We start from the raw sequence: 18,843 nt of genomic DNA, 5'->3' as shown, positions 1-18,843 counted from the left end.
CTCCGCCATGGCTCTGCTGGGATTTGGACAGGTTGGGGAAGTTTTCAATTGAGCAAGAGGAGAGAAAGTGAGAAGGTGGGAAAGCCAGAGACTATAGAGATAAGAGACTAGGATATCTCTGAAGGGCAGAGGGAGCAGCCCTTTCTAGTAGATTCTGGGTAGCCCCTTCCTATATCCATGCAACAGATCCCCTTCTTGAACTAGCATGGGTGGATTTCTGTTCTTTACTACTGAACACTCTTTGATGGTGATCAACTAGACCTGGGGAGAAATGCAGGAAAAGTATGAAACCTTGTCCTGTAATTACTGAAGTTCTCTGTCTTGATATAAGAAGAAAAAAATCAACCCGTTCAGAGCTGGTATTGTACTACTTTCACTTGTCAATTTTTAAAGGCCCAGTGGTTGACATTTAGTTGTAATTTGGGTATGTTTGTTCATCTGGATGCATCTCTTAGTAGCATTCAGGTCTTCATATCTTCTTTCATGCCAGGAAGTGGAGAAAATTGTCAGTTCCTAAGGAGATGTCTCGGTGCTTTTTTTCATATATTCATTTACTCTTTTTTTTTTTTTTTAAAGATTTTTTATTTATTTATTTGAGAGAGAGAGAATGAGAGAGAGCAAGCACATGAGAGGGGGGAGGGTCAGAGGGAGAAGCAGACTCCCTGCCGAGCAGGGAGCCCGATGCGGGACTCGATCCAGGGACTCCAGGATCATGACCTGAGCCGAAGGCAGTCGCCTAACCAACTGAGCCACCCAGGCGCCCTCATTTACTCTTTTTTAACTAATATTTTTTGTCTACAGTTTGCCAGGCCCTATCCTAGGTGCTAGGAAAACAACAGTGAATAAAAGAGACAAGGTCCTTAGGGTGCCTGGGTGGCTCAGTCCGTTAAGTGTCCGACTCTTGCTTTTAGCTCAAGTCATGATCAGGGTGCTGAGATGGAGCCCTATGTCAGGCACCAAGCTAGGGGTGGAGCCTGCTTAAGGTTCTCTCTCTCTCCTTATCCCCCTCTTTAAAAAAAAGAGAGAGAGAGATTGAGAGACAAGGTCCTCATCCTCATGTAGCTCAGAGCCTGATAAGGGTGGGACAGATTAACCAATGGATAACATAACACATGACTTAACTACAACCATGATGGGTTCTGTGGGTGATGGCAACCATGACCTTTTGGGGAGATGGTGGAAAGCTACCTGGTGAAAGCAACCTATAAGGTGAGGTCTGAAGAAAGAGTAAGAATTAACCAGGAGAAAGGCATTCCATGGACTGCTTGGAAGTTGAGCTGGGAACCCATTCAGGTAGGGCCTTGTTTTTCCAGTATCATACAGATTATTTTAGAGACTTAAAGGAACTTGGGACTGTTGTGTGCCCAGAGATGTCTAATGTGCAGTTAAAATGTCCTATTACCTCTGGGAGATTGGTACTGGAGGAGACTCACAATTAAGGCTAAAGTTCCAAGGTCTTATGACAAAAGGGAGAATATCCATTATTCTTCGAGTGGAAGTAGTAACACCAGACTTGGGCCATTGGAAAGGTTTTTTTGGATTTGCTGGAGAACGATGCCAGCTTATTAAAACTTCTTGGAACCTTGGAGCTCTGTCCTTCTTCTCTCTTCGTTCTTCCCTTCTTTCCTCTTCTGCCATCTTTCTCCCTCATCTCCCTTCCTTCATTCCCCCTTCCTTTCTCTTGCCTTCTCTTTTCCTTCCTCCCTTCTTCTCTCTACTCATCTACCCAACATACATTTGTCAGGCATCTCCCGTGAATAAGGTCCTGTGGTCCCATCCTACAATATGGCGGTGGATGAATGGATTGATTCAGTCAGTAGGCTGGGTCCTGGAGTTAGACATTATGGAACTAACTATAATTTAATAAGTTCTTTTTGTGCATTTGTTTATATGAATAGTGACCATGCTTTACACACTCTTACACTTAACTTTCTTGAAAAGTGTACATCAGAGTCATGAGGAAGTGAGGAAGAGTGGGGATGGATCCATGCCAGTTCATTCCATCACTGGAAAGCAGTTTCCAATGCACACATCTGCAAGGGGTGGTTCGCTCTTTTGTAAAGTGCAGTGTATTCTATATCATTATTCAATCTCCTATTTGAGCACCTTGAGGATTACATTGTAAGCAGTTTGCATGCAGGAATTGTGTTCTCTCTTCTGTAAAATGGTGACTGCAGTATCTTTTACTCAGTGGAGCTACAATAAATATTAATTACTGGTGGCTTATCCCTTAACATAATTTTCCTTGTCAGATTAATGAAGCAGATTCCTGATAAATGCATTTGTCTCTCCAGAGTTTCATTTGCCAAGGCTCAAATGCTATAAAGGATTTGCCTGGAGGCATAAAGTTCTTGTCCAATTTTCCCCCCCTTTTTAAGTGCCCTTTGGAGATGCATTTCTTTCCTGAAAATAATTGGCACTAGTGAAATTAATTTTGGCTGGAAAAGAGAACTGAGTTGTTATATCCTTGTCTGCTACTCTGGATAGATATTTGAACTAAAAACAATAATTAAGTTGTGAAAGAAAGTAGCAGGCATTTAATAGGTAGAGCCAACAAGGCTTGGTTTGAGATAAATCTGTGCTACCAAGCTGAAGTTAGACTATAGATGTCTATTGGCCTGTTTTCTTTAGGAATTCTTAAAAACAGCCTTCTCTCTCTGCAAAATAAAAGAATTTCCCAAAATGGAGATTAAATATCCAGACACTTAGAAGTTCTTTGAGAAAGGCTGAGCCGCGTATGTGGAATATGAGTGAACAAAGATAAAGTGGGCTCAAGAAAATGGTTTAATTTCAAGAAAATGGTTTAATTTCATACTTGCTGATCTTTGGTTTGTGAAGTTACATTCTCCAAGAGATAAAAAACTAACATACTGGCTAGCGTTCGCTGAGAACTGGCAGATCAACCAGACTTCTGAAGACCTCAATAAAACCGCCTTTTAGTTTCCACCTTTTATGTGACTTATGTTGAGTAGTTTCTGATTTGGGAACATCTAAGAGGAACTTAAACACTTGAGTGAAGCTTCCACGCCTTTTGCAGGACAAATCCTTACCTTGATTTTACAGTTTCTGTTTATGGATCACATTTTTTTTTTCCCCATGGGGATTTTACCCAGAGCTTGTGGTCTAACCTATTCTTGTTCAGTTCATGGTGAGTTGGCCTGTGGATCAGCCAGCTTGCTCCCCAAGCATCTACTCCCTTTTAGGTAGAAATCTGTGCTGGCTGGGCATCAGACCCTGTGCATGTGCATGCACATGCGCAGTGGTGTTCTCATGTCCCCTGGGAAGGAGGCAGAGGGCAGAGAAGTTTGGTTCCAGGACACTGGACTTTAGTCATGACCTCTGCGCTTCTATGGATTATGACTTGGGCCCCTGCGTTGTGTAAAAGGAGAATCCCAATAACCAGCTCTGCTCCTGTGGCCAGGGCAGAGCTGGGAGGATAGGAGATTATGAGTGTGAAAGCATTTTTGTACACTGTAGAGCTCTCCTTCCCCCTGATTTGAAATGGCCCTGCTTCTCTTATCCACGATGGGGCTGTTACTGTGACTTTTATACCGGGGTCAAGGAAGAGCATGAGAAGAGAAGGGGAAATGTGGGGAAAGCAAAGGACACCTTTCTGCTTTACTCTTCAGCTTCAGTGTTGGGATCAGTTCAGATGCAGGGCCTTGGGCCGGCTCGGGGAAGGGGGACAGATGCCCTTCTCTTGTCTGGTGGGTTCTGGGGACGGAATAACGAAGCAGTTGGACAAGGTTTAAGCAGTTAACTCTCTCTGGCACTGTGAGGGTTTGGGGCCCTCTGTAATGGTTTCCCATTGTTCCATTGTGCCTGGGACCTTTTAGGAGAGAAATTTGGTGTCTTCCAGAGCTTTCTGGATCCACATGATTCCCCAGTAGTCCTTCTGCTCCCTTTCCTTGAGCTTTCCCTCCCACGTGGGGACCACCCTGCCATCCTCATTGCTGCTTCCACCCTGAAGAAGGGGACACTCTCTGGACTTCCATTACTGTTACTTGCTTAAATTTTCTTTACTGGAGAGGGAAACTTCTTTTTTATCGAATGTACTTGACATATAACATTGTGTAAACATAAGATATACAACATGTTAATTTCATACATTTCTGTATTGTAATATGATTGCCGTTGTAACGATATTTAGCACCTCTATCACATTATGTAATTATCCTTTCTTTTTAATGGTTGGAATAATTAAGTTCTAGTCTATCAACAAGTTTGATGATTATAGTACCATATTCTTGTCTATATTCACCATACTGTGTAGTAACGTGTAGTAGCTCTTGAGGGCTTATTTACTATTTGTTGCTGGATATGGAAACTTCTTCATCTTTCTTTACCTCACGTGATAGAGGGACATGTACAATGAATTAAAACAATGAGATACTGGTTTTTGAGGGGGGGTGGGGTGGGGGAGGGTTGTCGATGAAATTGGTCAAGAGAAAAAGATTGTAGAGAGGGAGAAGGAGGACAGCTCTCATACTGCTGAGGGAATACAAACTTATACGGTTTTTTTCAAGGGTGAGCCGGCGGTATTTATTAAAAATTTAAAATTAATGTTGAGTACTGTTAAATCCAGCAATTCCTCTTCTAGGAGTTTATTTTAAGAAAATCATTATAAATTTATGCTGAGATTTAGCCTTAGAGAAGTTTGTTGAATTATAATTTGTCACAGAGAAGAAATGGTCTCTTCATAATGTCCAGCAGCAGGGAGTTGGGGAATAATTTGTGCCACGTTTGTGCGATGGATTAGTCTGCAGTCTTTTAAATAGTATTGTCAAAATTTATTGCGCCTGGGTGGCTCAGTCAGTTGAGCATCTGCCTTCGGCTCAGGTCATGATCTCAGGGTCCTGGGATCGAGTTCCGCATTGGGTTCCTTGCTAAGTGGGGAGTCTGCTTCTCCCTCTGCCTCTCCCCCTGCTTGTGCTCTCTCTCTCTCTCTCTCAAAAATTTATTGACATGGTATATGGAATAAAAAGGGTTCCAGGCAGTATTATGATGTGCAACCATTTTCATAGAAAGTAAAATTCACGGATGCATGCATAAAAAGGATGTAAGTATACATGCCAAGATTTTAACATATGTTTTCTCTGGTTTTGGATGTGTTATGGTATTGTTTCTTTTGATTATTTTTTCTGTGATAAGTATTACTTCTGTACAAGAAAAAAAAAAGGGGAGGAAAGATGTTTTCAGGGAAAACAAAGCGGACGGAGTAGGGAGTCGCCTGCAGAGCTACTCTGAGCTACTCAGAAGCCCTGTTTATGTGCCGGGGAGGCCAACCTTGTCTCCAGGGAGAGTGAGGACTCCTTTATCTGGGTTCAGCAGTGGATTACAGTTCGCTCTGATGACCTCATTTTAACTTGAATTTCCTCTGTAAAGAGCCAGTCTCCAGATAAGGTGACATTTGAGGCACTGGGGGTTAGGACATCATCATATGGATTTGGGGTGGGGGAAGACACAATTCAACCCATAAGAACACACCACATCAAAAACTAATGATGTATTGTATGGTGACTAACATAACATAAAAAAAAAAAACAAAAACGTATTTTCCCCCTATTTAAAAAAAACATGACAATAGGAGAAATCTCAAACATAAAGCATCAGCGAAGGTAATATTGAACCTCCATGTCCTCATCAATAGCTTCAGCACCCCAAAGCCAATATTGTTTCATCCTTACTTCTCCCCACCCACCCCCCAAAAACCTGGATTATTTTGAAGTCAATCCCAGGTATTACAGGTGATGCATTCTATGGGATAAAAAGTTACACAATTGTTTATAAGGGATGAGCCTTTTAAAATAAAATAACGTGTGTGTGCGCATAAGTTAGAAGAGTCAGAATAATACCAGAATGTTAACATTGCTTTTTTATTTCTAGGAAGTGGGATTGCAGGTAATTTTTACTTCCTTCTCTGTAACTATTTTCATTGACTAATTTTGTTGGGATGGTGATGGAGTGAGCCAGCCTTTTGCAATCAGGAAACAAAACAAAACAAAACAAAATAACAAAAAAACCCAAGTTGTTTCCAGATGGCGAAAAAGGGTGGAGTAAGGAAGAAACCACGGAAGAGAATTTGTCATAGTTGTTTTCTGAGGCAGGAGGTAGTATTTTACTTCCAGAATCTGAGAAAGGAAAAGGAGGAAGTACACAGGATCATGTCCTCTAGTGTAGAGGGCACTGGAGTGTGGGGACTGCCGTGACAGGTGACCTCAGCCAGGACACCTGGCCCCTGTGACTGGAGATTTCCCACTGGGCAAATGAAAGCGAGGGACCAACAGAACCCTGAGATTTCTTTGGCTGTGAATGCTGTTATCTCCGATTTCTTGAACATGGCAGGATTGGTTTGCTTTTTAAAGAATCAGTCAAGATAAAATTTGCATTTCATATGTGTACAGTGTGGAGTTATTATTGGGGCAGGTGAGGAAATAGTTGTAGAAAAGCCAAAGGTGAAGATAGGACAGAAAGGAATCTGTTTTTAAGAAATAGAGCAGACTCGGGGCACCTGGGTGGCTCAGTTGGTTAAGTATCCGACTCTTGATTTCGGCTCCAGTCATGATCTCAGGTCCTGAGATTGAGCCCCATGTCAGGCTCTGCACTGGGCATGGAGCCTGCTTAGGAGTCTCTCTCTGCCTCCTCCCTCATCCCCTCCCCCCTCTTAAAATAAAGCAGACTCCTCCCACATCTTCAGGAAGTGTGTTTTTTTGAGTGAGTGTGTGCACATTTCAGAATTTTGCCTTTGCCTTCTGCTCTTGCCAGCATGGGCTCATTTATGAGCAGCACCGAAACTTCTTGATAGCAATCACCTACTGAGGCTATGGAGCGACCAGAACAGACTTTGGATCACCTTCATCTCTGGATTGGTCTTACAACCACTCTTGTCTTTGGTTTCTATCCCCCTCATCTCATAGATAAAGGCCAGGTGTCAAAGTGTTGAGGATAAAAATGCCATTAGCCTGTCCTGCCTCCCAGGGATGGAGTGGATGGAGAAATCTGGAGCCATAGCTTCCGTTATTTAGTGATGGTCACCCTCCATATTGACACCAGGAAGCCCAAAGCAAAGTGGGTATGCATCTAGAAAGTAGGCAAAAATCTAGAAATGATGAATGCTTCTCTGTCAATTTTCTAAAAGGAATACTTGCTTCTGTTACCAAGAAGATGAATGGATAGTGCTCAGCAACCTTCCATTTGGCCAGTTAGATCTGCTTATGAAGCAGTCTTCAACTTGGACGTAGAAATAGGATGTCTGCACTTAACATACCTTTAAAAAGAAAGCAGACTTTTATGTCCGAGGCCATAACAATGACTTTAAGCCGGATTCTCCCCTCCACCACCCAGAGCTGAGGGCAAGGGGGGATGCTGCGTAGACAAGCACTTGTGGAGAAAGCTGAAGATGCTCTCTCTTCCCTGGAGGCACCAGCACTGGGGAGCCTCCTTCTGTCCTCTCAGCCCCAGCAGGGGCCAGTGGAGGCCCTTGAGGCAGGAGATAAACCAAGCAGATCAAGATAGCACCCCAGGGGCTCTGAAAGTAGGTCGTTATTGAAACCACAGGCCATAAAAGTAGGCTAGGGGCCTGTGTGCTAAACATAATAAATTTGGTATCCCGCTAAGAAAAGAAATTCAAATCAGACCTAAAATCTCCAAATGTGATATAGCCAGAATGTCCAGGGTACAGTAGAAAATCCCATCATACCAAGAACCAGTAAAATCACAACTTGAAGGAGAAAAATAATTATCTGATGTCAAAACTGAGAGGTGTCAGATGTTGGTTTTATGGGAGCAACTGGTCACACTCCTCTGTGTACCTGTGCTCTGACTGCTTTCAAGCCCTCGTGACCGAGTTGAGTGGTCGCCATAGAGACCCGATGGCTCAAAACCCCTTAAATATTGATCGTCTGGCCTTTTACAGAAGTTTGCTGACCCCTGCAGTAAGACCATCAAAGACATAAAGGTCAATTTTTTGGAGATATTTTCTTCTCCCCCCCCCCCCCTTTTTTTTGTTTCCTTTGGTTTATATTATAGAGCATTAGGTTCCTTATCTCGGTGTCTCCATTCTCGTCCTGTGTTTTTAAACTTTCTTCTTTATTTGTAACCTCATTGTGTGGCAAGCAGCCTCCCACCTTGGGAGATGGACCCTATTTCCTCCCACTCATCTTTGTCCCTTATGGCCACTGTCTGCTCTCTACTGGGAGATGTAGATTTGGTAACCCTACTGGGAGATGTAGATTTGGTAAGATCTGTCCACTAGATGAGGTTTTCTCTCTCTGCTCACATAATAAGACTTGAGAGAGTTGGGGGAGTCCATAAGGTATTTAGGACTGTGTTTGGATGTATAGCGGTGTCCCAGGAGGGCCCAGAACCCTGCCCTAATAAAGGAGACTCTTGGTAGATTATCATTCCAGGTAGGTGCTGTGCCAAGAGGGAACAAGAGACACAGCTCAGGGAGGACAGGTGGAAGGTTGGATGTCAGGTAGGAAAGTCAGCAAGAAGAAGAGATTGTTCAGGTATGAAGCGAAGACTTCCTGTGCTCCAACACTTGGGAATTTGGAGGAAGTCTTTGGAGACTGGAATGCCAACTCTCCAAATATCAACAGCACAGTCTGTTGATCAGGCAAAATGGCTTTATTACTTACCACTGGGGCCTTGTCCATGTCTCCGAGGGGGGAGAGCAAATTCCGAATTTGAGAATTTGAAGTTCGGTTTACAATACAGGGGCTTGATTAGGGTTAGGTACAGATCAAGATCCAACAGTTCAGGATTGGTGTAAACAACTAGGCAAGGATTTTGAGGCAAGGCATTCAAAGGATTGTAGGGTACAAATTGTTGATGGTTTCCATTACAGAGTTGATGGATATTTCAGGAAGTTGCTTTAAAGAGCTGTCAAACCATTCTGGGGGTGGCAGGCTCTTGGAGTATTAAAGTAATGCTAATGAGGGCAGCGGAATAGTAAATCTGTGTTAAGGGAGGCAGTAAGGGGTGTGTGTGTGTGTGTGTGTGTGTGTGTGTGTGTATTGCTTCTAAAGATCCTTGAAGCACGGCTTTTAAGCTTAGCTGAGGACTTTGGCCAAGTGAAGTGCCTAAGTCAGCCAAGGACTGACCCCGGACCCAGAGGGGAGACTTAAAGGAGCTTCTGGAAGTGCTAAACCAAGGCCACCGTGATGCTGGCATCACGTGGTTCGGTCTACCTGAAGCCTGACCGATGGAGCTACTGAAGGTGCCAGGAATCTGTGAGCCCAGGAGGCCCTGCCAACCAGGCAAGCTGCCCCAGTAACTTGAGGATAAGGAGTCCATGTCAGGAGGTGCCTGATGCTGATCCTTTGATTACTAGTGGACGAACTGGTATTCATTGATATCTGGCCTGTGAGGGACTGGACCTTTCAGGTGTCTCTCAAAATCTGCTCCGAGGTTTGCAGCTCTGAGAAGTCTGAAACAATCAGACACAGGAAGCCCCTGGGCCCCTGCTTCCCCCTTCAGGTCTCTCCTTAGCCAGATCTGAGCTCGTTGAGCTGGATGACGTTAGGTTTTAGTCTCTTTATCATGGTTTCAGTTGTTGACCAAGAAAGAATTCATGAAAAATGTAAGCCAATGGGCATTTATTTGGGCAATGAGAATTGCAACTGTGGGAAACAGTTCAGGTAGAAACCTGATTCTTGTTGCAAGGGAGTTATAAAGGCAGAGGAATGACGTGCTGTTCTCTTTCAGATCCTCTAAGCAAAACAGGGATTGAAGCTAGGTTAACTGGGATTGCTTGGGTTAGTATACAGATGAAGGGTTGAAACTTGTCAAATCCATTGGCTCCTTTCAAAGTGAAGAACGCCAGTGATTCAGGTCTCATCATGAAGAGAGAGTTAAGTCCAGGCTGAGGGCTTGCAACTGGCAAAAAGTTCATGGTTCCTAGGATGCACATAAATTCCTCCCCCGTGATGGCCTCCTGAGCCTATTTTAGAAGAGACTTTCTTTGCTAGCCTTACTTACTCCTTTTTGAAATCTCCTTTTACACAGCTTTATTGAAATAAAGCAATAAAATCTGCTGCCACTGGTTTTATTAGCATTCACTCCTGTGATTTGATTTTGTAGTACATACACCATTCATTATTTGTACTATGAAAAATGGGCCATAGGGTTTTTTTTTTTCCCTCCCTGTGACATTTGCTTATCTGTGAAGTTTAACGTGACCTACATATTGTTGATTTTATAACCTCAGAGTTGACATTTTCAGGGGTGGATCTCTGAAATTTCATTTGGGGTCCCATTTTGTACCACCTGTGCTATAAGATGGTGATGCCCCTGATTCTGGAATGCCAGGAAGAAATGAAACTTGGGCATTTTGTTCTTAAAGACCACAAGTGATTGATGTTGATGTTCTTCAGAAAAAAGTGTTAAAGGCTCGGATGTGAAATTCACATAATTAAAGTAAGTGGTTCGGGGGCGCCTGGGTGGCTCAGTTGGTTAAGCGACTGCCTTCGGCTCAGGTCATGATCCTGGAGTCCCGGGATCGAGTCCCACATCAGGCTCCCTGCTCAGCAGGGAGTCTGCTTCTCCCTCTGACCCTCCCCCCTCTCATGCTTTCTCTATCTCATTCTCTCTCTCAAATAAATAAATAAAATCTTTAAAAAAAAAAAATAAAGTAAGTGGTTCAACTTTTTCAAAGGCTGGTAGCAGTAGGTGAGCCTACTCGTTCATGCTTGTGCTTTGCTCTTCTCTTGCTAAGCCCATAGGAACCTCGAAGGAGGGGCACCTACCTGGGTGGCTCGGTGGGTTAAGCATCCAACTCTTGATCTCAGCTCAGGTCTTGATCTCAGGGTCATGAGTTCAAGCCCCGCCTTGGGCTCCGTGTTGGGTTCCACACTGGGCATGGAGCCTACTTAAAAAAAGAAAGAAAGAAAGAAAGAACCTTGAAAGGGAGAGAGAATGCTTTAAGGATTTGCTGTTGGTATTGTTGCATACAGCTTTTCAGTGCCATATTCATCTTCTCATAGGTGCTCTTAATTAAAATTAGTTGTGGAAGAAGCTAAAACGTGTTATTCCGAAGTCTGATGAAGACTCTTCATCTGTGCCTCCCAGTCTTAGAACTTTTAGAGCAGTAATAACTGTGACATACAGCTCCAAGGCTAGGAATCCTTCATCTCTTTGAGGGTTCCTTCAATTTCTTTTGGAGCTTGATGAAACTAATACGAAGTGAAGATGACATCAGTTGTGTTATTAAAGGCAGTAGTTCGGTTTTGTATCACATGGAAAAGGGGGAGAAAATGAATCTTTAGGGAATGTCTACTGTGTGTCAAGCCCTGTGCTAGGCTCAGTTTACCCAGAAAGATGTTGGAATCCATCAGGTTCCTGGTTATTGATAAAACTCTAGCACAGAGTTACTTAATGGGGCGGTATTGGCATTTTGAGCAGTGTGAGACATGTTTTAGGAAGACTGTGCCCTGGCCTGTGAGGCATTTAACATGCCCCCCCCCCCCGCCACCACTCAGTGTCAAAGCATTGTAACTGTCAAATCTCCCCCATTGCCGGTTCAGGTGCTCCCCTACCCCCACCCCCAAGCAGGACATCCTGCCTCTGGCACTGGTGAGAGGCTCTCAATTACGTTGAATACTTTTCAGAGAGCAGATATGTGGATTCCATTTCTGGGCATGCATCTTTCTTGTAATGGAGTAGAAAATTCTGTAAGTCAATTCTGTGTTTTTATTACCTGAGATTAACGTAATATTTTATGCTTGTGAAATAACAAGTATTTATTCTATATTATATAATTGGAATATAGTTCTTTTTATTGATTAAAAACAAGTGTATCCCATATGGTTAATGGCTTGATTTTACTCACCTTTTCTCTTAAGCATTATGGTATCATCCATAATACTCAAGAACAATGTATTACCTGTTTCTTCATTATGTTTTCTTCTTCCCTTTCAACACCTCATGTTTCTAAGACAAGATTCTATGGTGGGAATTTACAGAAATGTTGACTATGACAAATAGCTCAAGACCCACTTCTCTCTGTCAGTTCTATATATAGAACTGTCAAAGAACACACAAACATTTTGTCTTGTGCAAAGTTAAATTTAACCAGTTGGCAGTTTCTTGGTAAACCTAAACTGGTAATAGAGGTATTATCCTTTACTAAATCTTCAGCCATATTATGCTAATCGAGTATAATGATTTCTGTAGACTTTGTGTCAAAAAATCAGTTCCTTTGCACCTCAGAGAAGAGTGAGACTGGGGATTCATTTATTCATTCCACAGATATTTTTACTGTACTTGGGATATATCAGTGAACAGCACAGATAAGGATCCCTGCTTTCACACTAGCCCCAATGAACACAACAAGTAAATGACAAGTTAGGTTGGAAGGTGGTAAGTGCTATGCAGAAAAATTAGTAAGGAGGGTGGGGTGGGTGCCAAGGGTTGGGCTGGAGATACAGGTTTGTTTTTTTTTTTTAAGGATTTATTTTTTTAAGTGATCTCTACACCCAAGGTGGGGCTCGAACTCACCACCCCGAGATCAAGAGTCGCACGCTCTACCGACCAAGCCAGCCAGCCGCCCCTGGAAATACAGTTTTAATTAATGTAGCTCAGGAAGCTTTGCTGAGAAGATGACTTTTAAGCAAAGATCTGAAGGCAGAAATGAATACTTATTGAGCCCCTGTTGTGCCCCCAGGTACTTTTTTAGGAGCCAGAAGAACCAGGTATAACCTTTATAATCTGCAAAAAATAATTTGCATGGCCAAAGGATCAATGTGCACATTGAAGTGACAACTCCAAGCCATGTCGGTGCAATAGGCTTAACAGTGATTTTAAAAAATTCCTTTTTGAAGTAACAGCACCTATTTTGATAAGTAGGATTGCAATGGATGAGCTTTTTTTTTTTTTTTTTAAAGCTGATAACTACACAGAATGATAGAAAATAGCAGGTATCTGTTTTCAAAGAGAAACAGAAAAATAAGGCTGAGCATGGAATGAGTTTTGTGGCCCAAGTCCAGGGGTCCTTACAGAATTATTGCTTCTTCCCACCTGGTGACATCGTGAGGATAACAAGGATCTTCTGGGGAAGACAGTGACAAAGCCATAGTTATGGCCTTAAATTAAGGATGGCTTTCGTGTGGGCAGCTGAAAGAACAGTGGACCAGAGTCTAGAAACCAAGAGTTGGCTGCAGCCTCTGATGCTGAGCAGCCCTGGGACCTCGGCGGGTTGCTTGGCCTCCTCCCCTTTCCCGGAATGACTGTTTGCTAGGCATGCACTTTATGTGCACGGTCTTGTTTAGAAAGTTGTGGAACACGAGGGAGATCAAACTCACAAGCTAACCAGTCAAGTTCTTTTCTAGTTCTTGACTTCCTCTCTCCTTGATTTGTCAATTCCAAGATGCGAGTGGACTGTGGCTTATCTGCAGCTTATGGATTGAGTCCAGGACACAGAATATGGTTCTTTGGGGCCGTCAGAGCTTCAACTGTGGCGCAGGGCTGCCTCTAGAGTTTCTGGGTTTTCTCTTCCTCCTGGCATCTTACATGGTGTTAAAGTCACAGCCGATTTAGCATTTTTAGGGTGGAATGGAATGGTTCATGGCTGGCTTCACTGTGATCTCACCCATGCAAATGCCAGCCTGAAATTTCACTTCTGTTTCTTGAGCTTCAAAAAGACTGCCAAGGAGCTAGGCATTGGGGCTGGAGGAAAAGCAGGGAATTAGCCTCGCTCTGAGGCCAAGCCACAGTTCGTCCACTGTCTCCGATAACCTTTCGGAGTGAAAGAACCTTAATAACGGTCCCAAAGACTTCTACCTTTAACATATATATCATTGACTTGCCTTCAGAAGATCAGTAAAATGATACATGCAGATGGCCTAATGGGCCCTTTTAACTCAGGGGCTTCTAAAATGCTCTTGTGATCAGAGCTGCACCTGTGTGCCTCTGGAGAGATTTACTTAGATGTCACCCAGGCCTGCACTGTCAAAGCGCTAATGTGTACCGAACACCCTCTGAGTGGACTCTCGCGCCACCCATAGTCTGGGGGTAATGCTTCCTCTCCCCACTTTCCTCTCTTGTCGGGCCCCCCGGGTGTCAGAGCTGCTCCGCAGCCTACTGAATGGAGGACTGTCCTCTCTCACCCCCTTGCTGTCTTCCCATTTTGTAGATGATGAACCAGGTGGAAGGACAGCAGAAGAACCTCGTGCACGCCATCGAGTCTCTGCCGGGTTCCGGCCCCCTCACTGCCTTGGACCAGGATCTGCTCCTCCTGAAAGCTACCTCCGCTGCCACCCTCAGCTGCCTCGGGGAGTGCCTCCATTTGCTGCAGCAGAGCATGCAGCACGTGGGCCAGCCCGGCCACAAGCCGGGGGCCTCAGGTAAGACCGCCTGGCGGGCGGGTTTGCCCATGAGTAGCTGGGGGGCGTGTCTGTGTGTCTGTGTGGATCTCCCCTGTGGCCTTCCTCCTTTAAATCCACTATATCCACCTTCCACCTGTCTCTCCATTTATTCCATCTGTTTCTCCATTTATCCCTCCCTCCTTCTCTACCCAGTTTGGGATATCTTTTTCTTTGACCAATTAGAACTATAACATCCCATGAAAGATTTAACTGATGTGTTTACATGAATACTTTGGAACTCCTTTCAGGCTTGCTGGCATCTTGTTCTATAGCTCATTCCACTTGTGACTTGGCACTCCGTGCTGTGTTTCTGAGATACATTGCCATGCCATCCGTTTTTCTAACTGCGCCTTGATGTGCGTCCACCATGATGTACCCCACACTGTGGTGAAGGATTCCCACATTGCTTCCCGTGCTTGGTCCTGCTCGCATGGCTCAGGGAGCATGCTCCTGCATGCCTCCTCCTGGACCTATGTGAGCCTTTCTCTTCAATACATACCAGGAGTATTTCTAGCTCTTTATCAAGTAGCTAGAGATAATAATACACTCCCTGAAGATGCCTCAATCCTTTTGGAGGAGGACTTAATAAGCAGATACAAAGATATTAGAGAAGATTAAATTCAGCGATGAAGGTGAACTTAGCTTGAGGTTGGCCATGTCGTATATAATTACAAAGGATTAGAATGAAGAGACCAACAGAAGCCTCCTTGAGCTTTGTTGCCCGGGATTCACTTATTGAGGAAACAAGACAACTTGGATGATGAAAGCAAAGCTAGCTTATGAGTGACGGTCTGTATTTCATGCTTTTCTCAAGTCCTCTCTGCCCTCTGTTGCACTGAGTTTAAGAGGGATGTTGGTTTTCCAGAGAAGTTTCTTTCTGTCCTACCCACTCTCATTTACTGAGCTCCGATCCTGCCAGAGTTTGGCCTTTCTACACTTTTTCTGAAATCTTCACAGACTAGATAATATTATGCCCGTCATTCAGATGAGATGCTGAGGCTCATAGTGGGTAAATGACTCGCCCAAGGCCACCCAGCCAAGTAGCCGAGCTGAGGCCAGAGACTGGTGCTTCCTGGTGTGGCGGACGCCTTCCTCTGCCTGGGGTTCCTTGTTAATCCAGAACAGACCACCAGTCGGCTCTGAGGACCCTTCACAGGGGCCATGACGCTGTCTTGCTCACATCACAACTGTCTCACTGGCAGGTATTTATTTTCTTTACTTTTCTCCTTATTTTAAGAATTTCAGACTTCCAGAAGAGTTACAAGAATACTATGAAAAATTCTCATATCTCCATCTCCAAATTCCCCCAGTGATAACATTTTATGACATTTGCTTCATCATTTCCCTTCTCTCTCTCTCTCTCTCTGTCTCTCTAAGCATATTATAATTTTCTAACCACCTCAGAGTAAATTGCAGACATGCTATATCTTTATTCTTATATGCTTCAGTATATATTTCCTTAAAAAGAAAAAGGACACTATATATAATGTCCTTTATATAATGTCTCCTATGTAATGACTGCCCAGTCGTCAAAATCAGTAAATGAACATGAGTACAGTCCTATTCCCTAATCTGTAGACCTCACTAAATTTTGCCAATTACTCTCTTAGTGTCCTTCATAACAAAAGAAAAAGGTTTTGGTGCAGGATCCAGCCTAGGGGATGTGTGCGTGTGTATTCAGGCACAAAGTGAAGGTGCCCAAACCTGCTTTTCTATCTTTCCTCTTCCTTCTCAGCTTGAAAAATGAAACTCTAATGTTGCAGCCCCCCATGGGACTCCTTGATATTTTCAGATCTGGACTGAGTCTCAATGACCCCGTTGGGGCTTGAGCACAGATTCTGAGTTACACTGGGGAGCTGTTCAAGGCGTCCGTGATCTCTCCCACGGAATATCGTAACTGCCAGCCTCTGCAACCTAATGGGCGCATTCAGGAATGTTTCACTGGTAAATATACACTTGAACCATTTTGTTATTCCTAAAATGAATCCCTTACATCTTTCTGCAGGGCTGGTTTCTAGCAGCTTTCTAATTTTTTTCCTGATTTTCATTGGGAAAAAAATGGTGTTTTTAAGAGCTTGGAAGGACAAAGCTCAAGGTAGAATTTCAGATGTGATGACAGGTTGAAATGGAAGTTATCTGGGAGGACCAAGCAATATCCCTGAAACTGTGTGTACAGCATTACCTCCTGTGTCTCCCCTGCCCCTTCCTACACCCCTGCCCCATGGGACTGTCCTTCCTCCCTTGCTTTTAGTCACTTTTGTTGTTGTTTTTATACTATATTTACTATATTCATATTAAAAACCTATTCATCCAGTGACAGCAAACTTGTGAATCACTATTGTTTGCCACTTCTTTGGTCATTTTTATTTTTCACGGAAGTATAGTTAACCTGTAATAAATTAGTTTCAGGGGTCCAACATAGTGATTCAGCAATTATATATACATTACGAAATGCTCACCCAGTAAGTGTATTATAATATTATTTTTAAAAAAGATTTACTTATTTATTTGAGAAAGAGCAACAGAGAGCACGAGCAGGAGAGGCAGAGGGAGAGAGAGAGAGAATCTCAAGCAGACTCTGTGCTGAGTGCTGAGCTCGATGCAGGGCTTGATCTCATGACCCTGAGATCATGACCTGAGCCAAAACCAAGAGTTGGAAGCTCAACTGACTGCCCCTAAGTGTATTATAATATTATTGACTGTATTCCCTGGGCTATACTTTTCATCCCTGTGACTTATTTATTTTATAACTGGAAGTTTGTACCTCTTCATCCCCTTCACCTACTTCACCCACTCCCCATCCCCTCCCCTCCTTTTAACCATTTTTATCAAGGAACCTGGCTGAAGGTTGGAGGATAGAAGGTGCTTGAAGCATCACAAAGGTTATTTTGTTTTCTTGTCTTCTTTTAACTTTTAACCCTCCTAAAAATTTCATATAACAGCCCCTTCAGTTTTAAAACATTGTGCAGGTTCTTTTCAATCTCTGGCACACATTGGGGGAAGCAATTGAATTACTTCCTGCATCCAAAACATCATACTTGCCTGCAGTTAAAATGGAATTCCAGAATCTCAAGCTAATGGAAGAAGAAAATGTGGCAAACTGGGGAATGTCAGCACAAAATATCTTTGTTTGGAATCTTAGGGCTCTTGAACTTGACAATAGTTACAGCAGCCTGACTCCCACGGATAAAAGCATAATGCTTATATCTAAGGAGTGCCATCCTGGTTTGATGGAAATCAAAATCTCATTACGGTGAAACTCCATCAGGGTTTCCTTTAAATGTTCGATGGGCAGGGAGGCACAGATTGCTTACAGCATACTAAATATCCACACGCATTGTTCTTGATTCTGGCTTCTTTGCTTTCTGGTCCTCCCACTGTTGTATTTCTTCCTAAAGAAATTTTCTGAATCAGAAATTAATTTGTGGGCTTGTAGCATTTCATCTTCCATAGCATTTCATTGTATCTTCTGGGGAACCAGTTGGCTTTGGAGCCTTTGTCTGTAAATGTTGCTCCTTAACGCTCATTTCATCTCAAGCACAGGAGCAACTGACCTGAAATCCAAAAATGCTTCAGTATTCGTCCGCCCACCATTTACTCGTTTTGGGCTCCTAGACCTGTCTCTGATCTTATCTCTAAGATATAGTAGCCTGAAATGTTTCATTTAATTTCCATTTATGGAGAAGTTTGTAATTCAGATTAATCAAGTAACTTGCCCTTTAGGCCACAGCTCCTGTAGTTCTGTTCCTGGGAACTACTAAATCTACTTGAATAGCTTGATGGAGGCAAATGATGGATGGGGGCCGGTAGGCAGGCATCCGTTCTCCTCAGTCTAGATGCATGCCTCCGTCTCTACTTGGAAGGGTGGGTAGGACTTCACTCACAGTTAGAAAAAGCTGAGAGCTACTTGAGGGTCTGGGCTTTGGGTGGGTTGCCAGTGTGGGAGAGAAACTAGACCTTTGGAGTGGTTTGGAGAGCAGAGTACTCTGTTGGCATTGCTTCTGGTTAATTCCTTGCTTGCAGGTCTTGATCTGGGGAGCATGGTTCAGGAGTCAGAGCAGACACCTGTAACCAGACAAATACATTCTAGTGCCAGGTAAGAGCTGGATGCTGACAGTGTGGTCGGTGCAAGGCATGTTGGGAAAAAATGCTGAAGTCAGAACTGCCGGAGCAAGTGACAGCAGGGTGTTGGGGAATTGCAGCAGGTGACCCACGTGCCCTTGGACATAAATCAGGACAAGAGATCAAGAGATGTGTCATCGAAGAGGGGAGAACCAGAGCAGAGTTTAATGTGCTTTTCTTAACTTGTCCTTCCAATAACTTTTTCATTCTCTTATAAGGTTTGTGGGGCTTGTCAGTTAGAAGAAGCCAGTTGCATTGGCCTTTCCGTTTGGAGGTTTGGCAAAAAGGGTGAATAAGTGAGCCTCTCATAAGGCCTTTGTGGCCTCTCTGGCTGGGTGGCCTTCTTCCTTCTGCTGTG

General features: G+C 43.6%; 1 protein-coding gene across 3 annotated transcripts in view; it reads left to right on the top strand.

Annotated features, from left to right (window-relative positions):
* OSBPL10 (oxysterol binding protein like 10) overlaps positions 1–18,843 on the top strand; it is a 307,935-nt gene that overhangs the window by 214,177 nt on the left and 74,915 nt on the right. For all 3 annotated transcript variants that reach the window (XM_078072736.1, XM_078072739.1, XM_078072733.1), the window contains one exon: positions 14,132–14,342. In XM_078072736.1, coding sequence (XP_077928862.1) covers positions 14,132–14,342 — 211 coding nt within the window. The remainder of the gene's footprint in view (positions 1–14,131; positions 14,343–18,843) is intronic.

This window comes from Halichoerus grypus, chromosome 1 (assembly GCF_964656455.1).
Source record: "Halichoerus grypus chromosome 1, mHalGry1.hap1.1, whole genome shotgun sequence".
Taxonomy (NCBI): Eukaryota; Metazoa; Chordata; class Mammalia; order Carnivora; family Phocidae; genus Halichoerus; species Halichoerus grypus.
This window is presented reverse-complemented; position numbering and strand designations above follow the sequence as displayed.